The following is a 13,625-nucleotide window of genomic DNA, read 5'->3' as shown; positions in this document are numbered from 1 at the left end:
TTTCACACGTATTTACTGGCCATTTGTAGATCTTCTTTGAAGAAATGTCTATTCAAAGGCTTTGCCCATTTTTCACTTGGATTATTTGTCTTTTTGTTTCTGAGTTTAAGAATTATATATATATTCTGGATAACACACTTTTACAAGACACATGACTTACAAACATTTTCTCCCATTCTGTGGGTTGTCTTTTCAATTTTTTGACAGTGTTCTTGAAGTACAATTTCTTGATAGCGTCCTCTGATTTGACTTAATTTTTATAAAGTTCAATTTTCGTTAGGTGTCATCTCTAACAAACCACTGCCTAGGGCACAAAGATTTACATCTACATTTTCTTCTAAGAGTTTAACAGTTTCAGCTCTTATTTGTAGGTCTTTGAACCATTTTGAGTTAATATTGATATATATTATGAGGTAGGGATCCAAATTCATTTTTTTCCATGTGAATATCCAGTGTCCCAGCACCATTTACTGGAAAAAAAAAAACATTCTTTCCTCCATTGAATTGTCTTGCCACTCTTGTAAAAAATCAATTGACTGTAAATATATGGGTTTCTTTCTAGACTCTCAATTTTATTTCATTGATCAGTATGTCTATCCTTATGCCAATACCACACATTCTTGATTACTGTAGTTTTGTACTAAATTTTAAAATCAGGAAACGTGAGCCCTCTAATGTTGTCCTTTACTTTTAAGGCCATTTTAGTTATTCCAGATCACTCATATTTCCATATGAATTTTAGGGTCAACTTTTCAATTTCTGTAAAAAAAGCCAGCTGTGCTTTTGACAGGGATGGCATTGAATCTGCAGATCAACACTATGTAACATACATCAGAAAATGAATGAGGCTGAAGACAGAGAAGCTAGTGCACAGGCTAGGCCTGAAATAATGATAAACTGAACAAAGAGAAAAGGAAGAAGGTGACTTAAGACACGCTCTGAACTATGTCAAAAGATTTTTTTAAAAAAGCTAAAATTCTAATACTTACATAGGAATAGGAACTTGGCATGGAGGACAAGGTAATGCAGTCTGAATAAATGCTGGCTCAGAAGGCTGTTCCCAAGGGCCTGTAGGCTGGTGCTACAAGTAAAATATATAATTTTAAGTCAGAGGGATTAAATCATATGGCAATTACAAGAACCTAAGAAAATATGTCCATGTATCTTCCACTCAAGCAGGTTGAAATTTTTTCAAATAATCAACGAATTGTGCTCACTGAAATATTTTATTTCATCTGTATTCTATCACATTTTCCTCTCCACACACATCTGATATTAAAAATTGAGACAGACTCCAGTTTTTAAATTTCAGAACAAAGGCAGAGTAGCCTCTTTCACTTCTCATAAGCCAAAAGGAGAATGAGAAACAGATATGTAAATTCCAGCTTCCACCAGTAGAACATAATCTCCATTATTTTGTTCACTGTTGTATCCCCAGCACCTAGAAGAATGCTTAATACACAGTAAGGGCTCAATAAATATTCATTGAACACGTGAATAAATCTTTGAGGGAACCAGGAGATAACTATAACCCTAAACCACAATATATGAAGGAAGACTGACAAATTCATCTGTATCATCATTATAACATGCCTATCACACAGTATTTGCAGCACACATTTGTTTATTGATTTCTCTCCTTTTCTATATTGTGAGCTTCTTAAGATAAAAGACCAAGTCTTATTTACCTTGTACCCCAGCTCCTATCTCAGTCCTTAATACCCAATAAGTACTTAATCACTGTTTGTTGAATGACTAAGTAAAATTAAGAAAATATGACCCACAGCAATGCACTATCTCTTAATAATATTGTTCCCTTACCCTGCCAGTTTGCTTTATTAATGCTTGATCATGACATGGAGCAGGACACAAGTGACCACATTTCTCCAAAACTTTTTGGCAAGGTTGATGACATGGAGGACAAGAGCCAAAGTGACAGCGATGTTTTTCTTGACTTGTATGATGGCAAGTTGGTGGTCGACTAAATCATAAAGTACAATTTTTTTAATTACTTTTGATCACTGAACAATTATATCTAAAGTGCAGTTATCTATTTACATATCTTCTGATTCCATACAGAATGAGCATACTGTGAATATTAATATTTTAACACATTAAAACAAAATTGAAAATACTAACAATATAAAAAGTCATACAAACTTAAATTTGTAAGACGCCAGATGTACGTTTGTGCAGAGCTTCGTACCAACCTGCATTGCTCTTTGCATTTGGGCGGTCTCGTGGTGCGCTCTCGGCCACAGGGCACTGTCACCTTTGTATTGCCACAGCTGCACTTCACATCTACAGTTTCTGGGCAGGGATAGCAACTACCTGAAAACAAAGTCTGAAACTTAAAAAGAAATGTTCTTAACTACCCAAATGTCCATCAAGAGTAGAATCAGTAAGTTTCGTCTGTTTGCACAATGGGATACTGTACAAGGAGAATGAAGAAACTACAAGATATGAATGAACGTCACACACCTAACACTGAGCAAAAGAAGCCAGATACAAAGAACATGTAGTACACGATTCCATTTACATAAAGTAAGCAGCAAAAACTAACCTACAATGCTCAAAATCAGAATGATGGTTACAAAGGATATAAGGAGGGTTTTGGAAATGCTGGTAAATTCTGTTTAATGATCTGAATTCTGGTTACATGGTTATATTCAGTGTGTAAAAATTCAAGCTGTACACTTACGATTTGTGTACTTTTCTATATCTACACTGGTATTTCAACGAAAAGTTTTAGAATTTGACTTAAAATTTGCCCAAAGTTTTGTTCTAAATAACAAATTTACCACATTACTCATTCAACACTACACAAGCAAAATGGATCTAAGTCTTTGGAAAACCTAATGTTAACAATAATCTTTTTGGCTTATTTTCATACATACTTCTATTCAAGTACATTATTTTTAGATAAATTCCCAATAAGAGTAACTTCTCTCATGAGGTTATCAACACGTACAGTCAATTTTCTACTACTCATGCTTTGTAAAAAGACTAAATTGTAAACCCTGATTTTAGCCTATATTTCCAAATACTCCTAAACATTCCAAAAGGAAAAGTTATTTGGGTTTCAGCTTTTATCTTCTTTTGTTATGGTAAGTTGGTAGAAATACACACACAAAAAATGAAAAAACCTTTTTAAACAGCTATAAAGTTCTCCTTGAGGCTCTGACGTGATCTTAAGGGCTTTCTTCCAACTCTAGTTTTCCCAGTAAGGTACCCCACTAGAAATGAAATAGTAAGAAGGGAATAAGAGGCTTCAGCTAAGGAATGAATATCTTAAGAGACTGCTGCCTAGTGTCAGGACCAAGCAAAATAATGAATAGCAGTTAACCTAATAAGAAACAGATTAACGATGAAAAATAGTCTGGTTAAAGCCTTTAAAAGATCAAAATAGTTCCCTAAAACAAACAGGAGCTAGAATTTTGATTCAAATACTGAACACGGAAAAAGAAAACAACAGTAAAAAGCACCATAGGGAAAAAACATACCTGTATTGTACAAATTACCAAATTTATACTTTGGTGTTTTGATAAGTAAAGTATAACCAAATGAAGTATTATCTTGATGGTAGCATAAGTCAAGCGATCCTGACCTGCATGATCAAATTTTGTTTTGATCTTTCAACAATGATAATTTTCATTCATCTTTAGCAATTCAAAGAGGAACTTATCAAACACGACCTTTATGCCACTCTAAAGTATAGCACCACTTTTCCCTTTTTAAACAATTAAACCTTAAGAATAAGGGATAATTTCTCTGAATAGTCTTCCTGTTGATTAACAAAATTTGTTACACATACCTGTACAGCATGACAGATAAACTAAAATAGCTTCAGAGACAATATTTTTAAAGTGAAAAAGCAGCATAGAGAATATAACTATAGCGACCAGTTGGTCAATAGCCAAAAGGGGTATCAGTCCAGTAATTTCAGAACCATAAACACAGATGACCTAGAACTTAAAAGAATTGTAACTCAACCTTTCATATATTCACAGTACAAACATGCAGTTAGCGCCCTCTCCCTATGAGTGATGGTGCTGTCTTTGATTATGAAGGTGTCTAGAATGATGGAAAATGGTATGAAATAACAATTATATATCTCTTACATAACTGAGGATTAAACAAATGGTGACAGTTGCACAACAGCATCTTGCACACACTTTCCATTAAGATAAATTTTGTTAGGGGCTAATAAGCTTTAAAAGAAATAAACACTGCCAAAAAAAAATTTAACCTGGGTCTGATCAAACCTCTAAATCCCACTAACAATTTACAGGAAATATAGAGGAAAATTTCAAATAATACCACAGAGATGCAATCTGCAAAATCCAGACTCTGTAAAACTAAATAGAGGATCCTAGTTTCTTAAACAAATAAGTGACAAGGAAAAAAAAAAAGGAGATGGAGGAGGAAAATTATAGATTAACAGATTTTAGAGACATCAACCAATTACAACGTCAATCTTATTAGGTTTTTGAGTCATACAAACTGAAATAAAAAAATAAGATCTTTATGAGACAGACAGAAATTTGAACACCAGATATTTGCTGATACTAAGAAACATATTAACTTCTTTTAGGTTAAGAATCCATCTTTCAGAGATGAATACTGAAGTATTTATGGGATTTTCTCCAAAATAATCCCAGAGAGGGATACACTTTCAACACTTCTCCACTAAGTATGATGCTTGCTCTTACCTTTTGACACATAACTCTATATCAAGTTAAGGATGCTCCCTCCTATTTCTCATTAAGTTTTTATCATATACAGATGTTGAATTTTATCAACTATTTTTAGACATTTACTAAGATGATCTCATTTCTCCTTTAATCTGTTAATGTGGTGAATCACATTACCAGACTTACTAATATTAAACCAACCATACATTATTGGAATAAATCCAACTTGGTTATGATAGATTATGGCTTTGGATAGCTAATACTGTAGTATTGGATAGCTGCATGTGAGCAGCTAAAACTTTAATATTTCTAAAACATATTCATGAGTCAGGTTGGCTTGTAATTTTCTCTTACTTTCCTTGTCAGATGATATAAGTTGGGGCACATTCCTTTTTTACATATACTCTCAAATAGTTTACGAAGAGACTGAACTTATATATACCTGAACTGTTTATTTGTTAAAAGTTATGTGTAAAAATCAACTAGGCCTGGTGTTTTCTTGGTGAGAAAATTCTAAACTATTGAATTTTTTTAATGGTCATACAACCAGCCAGGTTTTCTACTCGAAGGCCAGTGTTTTAACAATGGTCTACAGTGCCCTACACATATTCTCCTTTCCCCAGCAATCCTTTATCCCATCATCTCTTTGACCTCATCTCCTACTGTTTATCCCCCTTGAGCACCTACTTTGGTCCTCCTTGCTGTTCCATCAAATGCTGTCTCAGGGCCTTTGCAATCACTGTTTTCTTGCCTGGAACACTACCCCACCCCCATTTCCACATGACCTGATCCCTTACTTCTTTCAGGACTCCCGGACTCCCCTCAAATATCACCCTTTCAGAGTCCTCCCCTGATCACACTACATAAAATAGTATTACCATCCCTACTATCACAACTTTAATTTCACTCTAATTTTCTTTCTATACTTGTTAATGACTGATATTCTTTACTTGTATTTTAACTGACAGGGAGTAAAAAAATAAGTTCCGTAAGAGTAGGCACTTTGTCAATATTCTTCACTCATGCAATCCCAGTGACTGGCACTTAGCAGACACTCAAAAATATTTATCGAATGAATTAATGACTAACTTTAGAATGTTAATGAAATTTAAGTTTAATTGGTCAATGATGCATTATGACTATAAGAGGAAATAAAATCCTTTTAGTGATTGTGAGAACTGAAAAAGTAGTTATAAACTTCACATTTTAAAGACACTGATGAATCAGAGAACATCCACGGGAAAATGTCTAAGGGGTTGACAGAATTTGCCACTTTTTCTAATTGGAAGGCAATGTTGTACAACAGAAATATCATTAAAGTTTGGGTTCAAATTCTGACCATGTAACTAGTTCTATGACCTTGAGCCAATAGTCTCTTTGCTTGTTTGCTTATTATACAAAACAATAGTAATGCCATATACCTTGAGAGAGATATCTGAGATGATTAAGAGATGAACTGAGATATTTAGCATCCTCCTAGTCACAAAGAAAGACAGGAAAACAGTACAGCACAGTAGTTTGTCCCAAGTCATAAAGTTAGTAAGTGGCTTGCCCCAGGACCTGTTACCCTAAGTCCGTGCTCTTCCCACTACCCTATACTATCTTTCAGTAGATTCCATTTTATATCCACATACTCCAGATGGGTAAAGTTAACTCAGTTTTCAATGTCTAATAACTTAGCCACCCATGAGACCTTACAGAGGGTCTGCAAGGTCTCATGTGTATAGTTTTCCAGAAGGTATGTGCCAAGTGACATCACAACAGATTGAATGCATTCAATAGATGTGAATCCAGCTATCTTCTATTAAGCTAGACGTTAAAGACATTTGCAAAAATGTAAAACAATACCATTCTTCCTGCTAAATTTTTTTCACAAAATATAGTTGTTTTTCACAAAAAATAAGTTATTGAATTAAGATGTAATGGGTTTATTATTACTGTTTTTAAGTAAAATAATAAATATTAATACATTTTATTTCAATTTCAAATACAAAAAACATCAATAGACAAAACCCAATTAGCAAAAGCTCTTTGGGTCCCAATACAGTGTAAAGGGTCTTGAGACCGAAAAGCTGGAGAATCACTGGCTTAGGATATATCCAATCCTTACTAGACTTAATTCCACATAAATGTCTAAAATTCAAAATAAAACTGAAAAATCTAAGAACATATTAATCAATTAAAAAACTGTGTGGGGGGGGCTGGCCCCGTGGCCGAGTGGTTGGGTTCCCGCGCTCCACTGCAGGCGGCCCAGTGTTTCGTTGGTTCGAATCCTGGGTGCAGACATGGCACTGCTCATCAGGCCACGCTGAGGCAGCGTCCCACATGCCACAACTAGAAGGACCCACAACGGAGAATATACAACTATGTACCAGAGGGGCTTTGGGGAGAAAAAGGAAAAAATAAAATCTTTAAAAAAAAAAAAACTGTGTGGGGAAGGCTGAGAGGAAGTAAAGAAACAACATTGTGTTATAGAAAGAACAAAACTTTTATATTCAGAAGACCTAGGTTCAAATCTGGCCTATATTATTTTACTAGATGTTTCCTGAGTATGTCACTGAACCCTCTTTAGCTTCAACCTCCTTGTCCACAAAATAGGGTTCTTGGCAACTGCCCTAACTTCTCAAGGTTGTTAAGAGGACAAAGTAAGATAATGAATGTGAAAGCTCTCTATCAACTATAAAGCACTCTGTAAATAAAAACATAGAATTACAGCTATTGTTAAATTTTACCTCTGTGGCAGACGGATGGACACTTATGGTTTCTACATCCTAATGTCCGTCCACAGTTTTGATCACAAGGCGGACAGTTTCCAGGGCAACACTGAAGAGAAAGCAATATATAAAGAACAGGTCATTTGAAACCATGTATGATATGAATGCCATGACTAGTTATTCACAGAACAAAAAGCAAAAGATACTTCCTTTCACTATAAGAATAATGTATTCAAGAGTATCAACATTCTTCTTGTAAGTAGATATACCCTATTAAGAACTTATTAGTTTAAAAAGACAATGACCTAATTTAACGAAACCAAGCTAAATTTTCTCAGCCTTCAGTTAATTATTCTATGACTTAAAACATTCCCATAAGATAATTTCACTTCTACTTATCTATGCAGAGATTGACAACATTAACCAAAGGAATGGATCTGGTCAAATGCTATCGTCAATTCAGGCAATTAGTCTGGCTATTTTTAAAATTTAATTAAAATAAAACCAGTTCATTGTACAGATTAGTTTGGCAGTTATTTCAAACCATGGAATCAGAGACCAACTAAAGGAGAGAAGCAGAGACAGGCTATTTGCTTCTAGCTTTCTTTCTTTAGTTACTTCCCTGACTTCCAATCTGCCTGCGAGAAATATAGCCATCTACGACTTGTCCCAATTTTTATTCATCAACACAAGGCAACTACTTCAAGCCCATCTTGCCATTCTAACTCCTTCCTTGACTTGTCATAGATCCACACTTTGGAAAGGAAATACAGACTACTATTGTTTTAAAGAAACTTAGAGTTGTAACCTACTTAAGAACAAGTTTCAGTATATAAAAATAGCTCAAAACAAAATACTCATTATTGGAAAACAATCTGAAGTCAAAACAGTTCATTCAATTAGACAAATATTTACTAAGTGAGACTATGTGCTTATCATTTTGCCAGTGGCAGTAGGGGAAAAGGTTATATGGTCCATGACTTGAATAAGCCTGAAGACAGTTCTGACCATGATGGAATAACAATGACCAGATTTATTTTCCTGCTTTAAACAATTAGGAAATCAGGCAAAACATGAAGCCACAGTTTTCAGACATTAGACAATTAGCACAAGACAACAATCTCTAAGAAAAGAGAAACAAAGTCCTAGAAAGCATCAGCTTAGACCTGGAGGTTTCCAGGTTGCAGCAGGAACAAGATCACAAGCAGAGTCCAGTGGTCTCATCAAGATGAGTAGATAAAATTCACAGTTCAGAGAGGCCACCGCGGCTAGAATGTGTGGAGAAGGGGTAGCAGTACAGAGAAAACTCCGGAGTACTCCAGAAGAGACCCCTTGAGTCTTTAACTGAGTACTGGTCTGTACATGTGTGAGAGGAAACTATCCAAAACCTGAGAAAGAACTGCTGGAAGGAGAAGGCAGAATAATTTCCAGAGATTATTCAAAGCTGGAAATAGTTCATGTTCCCTACGGCCAGAGTGGAAGAACCTCCTAACACACAGGAATCAAGCAGAGTATTTAGAAGAGTTACTTCCTCAGTAGTAGGGCCAAATTAGCCCTAAATAATAGAGTAGTCTGGCCATGCTTTACAAAATCAAGCTGCAAAATGACCAAATGGTTTCAAAGTAACTTAACTTTGACCCAGAACAAAGCTTAAAAATATTTAAAGGAATACAAAAAAAACCAGCACCAAAAAATGTAAAGTTCACAATGTTTGGAAACCAATCAAAAATTACCCAGCAAGCAAAACAGCAGGAAAATATAACCCAAAAGGAAAAGAAAAATCATCAACAGAAACAGACCCAGAAATGCCAGATAAGAGAATTAGTAAACAACACATTAAAAAAGGCATTCTAAGTACAGCCCATTCACATACTCAAGAAGATAAAGGAAAGCATGAGTGCATTAAGGAGAGACAAGGAAGATATGAAAAAAGACCCCAACTCAACTCTCAGAAATTGAAAGATATAATATCTGAGACAAGAAAACACAGGACGGGAAAACAATGGATTATGCAATGCAGAAGAAAATTAGTAAGACAAAGCTATATAAGCTAAAATAAAATGCAGAAATTAAAAGGACTGAATAATAAATGGAGCATCAGTGAGCTGTGGGACTTCAAGCAGCATAACATACATGTCATTGGAATCTCAGAAGGCATTGGGTGGGGGAACAATATTTGAAGAAATAAAGATTGACAATTTCACAAATTTGATGAAAACTATAAACAGATCCAAGAAGCCGAACAAACACCAAGCTAAAGAAACATGAAGAAAGCTATACCAAGGAACACCACAAATAAATTACTAAAAACTGGTGATAAAGAGAAAAATCTTTAAAAACAGCCAAAGAAAAATCATACAGAGGAACAAAAATAACAATCGCAGCACACTCTTTGTTAGAAAAAACGCAAGCTAAAAGATAGTGGAGCAACATCTTTAAAGTATGGAGAACATACCATCAAACTAGAATTCCACAGTAAAAATATGTTTCACAGACAAAGGCTAAAGATAGTTTACAAAAAGTTGAAAGAATTCATGACTAGCACTACGAGAAATGTTAACAGAAGTCCTTCAGATAGACAGAAAATGAAACCAGACAGAAACCTGAATATATACAAAAGGATGAAAAGCGCACCAAAAATAATGAGTTTGATGATAAATATAAAAGAGTACTTTTTCTTATTCTTTCAAACGCTTTAAAAAATACTTGACTAGTTAAAGCAAAAATAAAAACAATGTATTTGGTGTTTATAAAATACATAGGCATAAAATGTGTGAGAATTGAATAAAGGAGTTAAAATGGAATCACTGAAAAACAACACTTTAAATAGAAGACACAAAATTGGGAAAACAAACAAAGAATAGACAGGCAAATAGAAAATAAATAGTAAAATGACAGATTTAAAATCTAACCATATTAAGGATCACATTAAATGTAAATAATCTACACCCAAATTAAACAACAAAGACTGTCCTCTTGGATAAAATAAAATAATATCTAAATGCTGTCTATAAGAAATCCACTTTATTTATTTATTTTTAAAATCCACTTTAAACAGAAAGACACAAGCAAGTTAAAAGTAAAATAACGGAAAAAGATAAACCGTGTTAACACTAAATAAAACAAAGTTGAAATCACTGTATTTCAATACACTTAAGAACAAGAAATCTTACCAGAGATAGAGGGATAATTCAAAATGATAAAAGGCAACTCAAAAAAACTGCAAGTCTACAGACACAATAATATCCTCCAGTCGACCCAATACTGAACCAAGTGTCTATAAATAAGATTTGAACAAGAGAAGTTAAGCCTCTACCACCAAACGAACTAACACTCTAACACAGCTTATGATGTTTTAAAGTTAGGGAACAGAAATAGCCCAAGAACCAAGTTGAAAGGAATATTCACAGGACAAAAAGAGACCCTTGACATTCAAAAGCCTTGGTAAGATTTTCCGCTAATACAAACAAGTAGAATTAATCTGGAATATTTATTAATAGTTCATGTGGAAAGCAATGAATATGCCTGAACATTTGAGGCACTTATCATGGGCCCCCCAAAAAAATTCAAGAGAATTTTTAAACCAGTTTCCCAAGTTTATTACACATACCTTTCTCCTACACTGATGCTTCTGACAGTCCCGCATCTTAACACACTTAGTTTCACACAGATAAGGCTTATGACATGGCATTCGTTTTGTGTGCTTTCCACAGCGACATTGCTTTTCTACTTCCTGGAAGAATGAAATAAATGTTAATGAAACTGACTTTTGTTGACATGATTTTTTTCACACTGCAATCTCTATAATATATGCTAAAAAACAAAGGAGAAAAGTTTTACGAATCTTGTGAATGAAAGACTTTACCAAAAATAAAGCTGAATTTCCTAAGGTATTTCTTTGTAGCTTACTTTGTTCCAAAAAAGACTTCATAGAATTTCCATTATTAAATTTAGTAAAAATTTGCTATCAAGTAGTAAAACAATACCACACATTAAAATCACTCACATCTAGTTACACTATAACATCTGCACACCTAGTCCCAGCAGAACAAGAAAATTGGATTATCTAGCAGTATGGTCAAAACCAAAATGACATATGTAACTTTAAAGCCTTAATATTAATTCTAGGCATTCGTTTCTTTCCATCACTAGGTCTAATTTGTCATTGCTTTGAATGTCTTCTGGGAACAAACCACCCCACACCAGACTATAAAAATGACAACATCCAAACTTTTACTAAGCAAAAACAAACTAAAGGTAATTTTTAGATTTGATCACTGGCATACTCTCCTCCTCCTTCACCATAAATACTAGGTCACTAAACTCTTACATACCATGATATAGATTTTTAAAACTAAGTAATGGAAAACAATTACAGAACAATCCCATTTGATATATCATGATAGATAGCTCTTAAAAGTAATCATCACAGGAGATGACTAACTTGTCTACATGTTTCACAAGGACCTCGGTGACAACGCTGTGAACATCTATGGATCCCACATTCAAGTACTTTGTCACAACTGTCTCCACAAGTCGGTACATCTTCTGTACAAGGCAAAGAAAACTCTAAAAGCAGACAAAAGGTCAATGTTAATAACAAGATACATTATTATAAAGCACTAACAATAGGCCGTGTTCTTTTGGCTCCCTAAAGAATGATAGCCCTTTCAGACTATGAATTTTTGCACTTACCTACATAATTATTAGAAAAATTAACTTTACCGAAAATAATCCCTAATATTTGTACAGTTTATGCTTTTTAAAAAGAATTTGGGGGACGGCCCAGTGGCATAGTGGTTAAGTTCACACACTCTGCCTTAGCAGCCCGGGTGGTTCGCAGGTTTAGATCCTGGGTATGGACCTAGCACTGCTCATCAGGCCATGCTGTGGTGGCATCCCACATAAAATAGAGGAAGACTGGCATAGACATTAGCTCAGTGACAATGTTCCTCAAGCAAAAAGAGGAAGATTGGTAACAGATGTTGGCTCAGGGCCAATCTTCCTCACAAAAAAAGAATTGGTCACTTGTCATGTGTCACTCATCAAGGAGCACATTTTCATGTGCTAACTACTTCAGAAATACCTATCTAAAAAAATGAGTAAGACCACATAAACCTCTGTAAAGAATTCTACAATATATAAAGTTATTTTTAAAAATTTGCTCTTAACAATCTCATAGGATAAAAAAAAGATGTAGACTTAAAAATCTTATGAAACTGACCTTTAACATAAACATATTATGACAAGTGTTGGCAGTAATCTTATAAATATGTGTGCTGGTATTGGTGCAGAGGAGTCAAGGAAGTGGACTCAAACTGCAACCCCTCTATGCCTTTATCTCAAAGCAGCCAAAACTAAATGCACCTATAACCTAATACACAATAGCTTATGATTATTAGGTTTCCTTTATGTGCTAGGCACTACACTAAATACTCTATATGTATTTTATCATTTAATTCTCACAATTATCTTATAAATAAGGTACTACTACTGTCCCCATTTAACTTGAGAAAACCGTAACTCACGAAGGTGGGATTTCAACCCAGATATCCCTGACTCCAAAGTCTGAGTTCTTAATCCACCATGCTATATTGTCCTCTCATCCAAACATACAGAAATCTAATATCGAATTTGTATTATTATTGAATTACATTACCAACTCCCAGAGAATCTAATTTAATTAGGAAAGTACTCTAGTTAGCATAATAAATAATCATATCCCATTAAAGGTTTAAAAAAAAAGTCTTACTTGACTTCTGACATGGACAGAACCGTTTCCCAGATCGAGGACATTCTCCACAAACACCAACATGGCAAACTCGCTCACATGTATGATTACCACATGGCAGTGTTTTCCCACATACCTAAAATTAAATGCAGTAAGCAACTACTGAAGGACTTAAAAGTTAACAAAGGAGACGCTGTACACAACATGATCCATTTTTCAATCACAAACAAGCAACTTATGTTCCTCATATTATTATACTTTACATCTTACATAGGTATCATATACATACACACAGACACACTGGTATCTGTACACATATGAGCACACATGTACACACATTTGTACATGTGTACACACATTTCCTATGCACCAAAGAGTATATCTTAAAAATATAATACAGGAAATTCTATAAAACATTCAAAGTGGATTTAATACCTTTCTTTTTCAAACTCTTCCAAAAAAATAAAAAGCAGGAAAAGCTTCCAA

The 13,625-nt window shown here is 34.4% G+C and overlaps 1 protein-coding gene across 4 annotated transcripts in view; it reads right to left on the bottom strand.

The window, feature by feature from the left end:
* LOC124232997 (NF-X1-type zinc finger protein NFXL1) overlaps nt 1-13,625 on the bottom strand; it is a 55,898-nt gene that overhangs the window by 24,513 nt on the left and 17,760 nt on the right. For all 4 annotated transcript variants that reach the window (XM_046649993.1, XM_046649994.1, XM_046649995.1 and 1 more), the window contains exons 9-15: nt 13,161-13,275; nt 11,853-11,977; nt 11,019-11,141; nt 7,427-7,517; nt 2,211-2,331; nt 1,822-1,981; nt 990-1,081 (exon numbers count right to left, since the gene is read on the bottom strand). In XM_046649993.1, coding sequence (XP_046505949.1) covers nt 990-1,081; nt 1,822-1,981; nt 2,211-2,331; nt 7,427-7,517; nt 11,019-11,141; nt 11,853-11,977; nt 13,161-13,275 — 827 coding nt within the window. The remainder of the gene's footprint in view (nt 1-989; nt 1,082-1,821; nt 1,982-2,210; nt 2,332-7,426; nt 7,518-11,018; nt 11,142-11,852; nt 11,978-13,160; nt 13,276-13,625) is intronic.

This window comes from Equus quagga, unplaced genomic scaffold (genome assembly GCF_021613505.1).
Source record: "Equus quagga isolate Etosha38 unplaced genomic scaffold, UCLA_HA_Equagga_1.0 146_RagTag, whole genome shotgun sequence".
Taxonomy (NCBI): Eukaryota; Metazoa; Chordata; class Mammalia; order Perissodactyla; family Equidae; genus Equus; species Equus quagga.
Note: the sequence above shows the minus strand (reverse complement) of the source record. Positions and strands in the feature narration are given on the sequence as shown.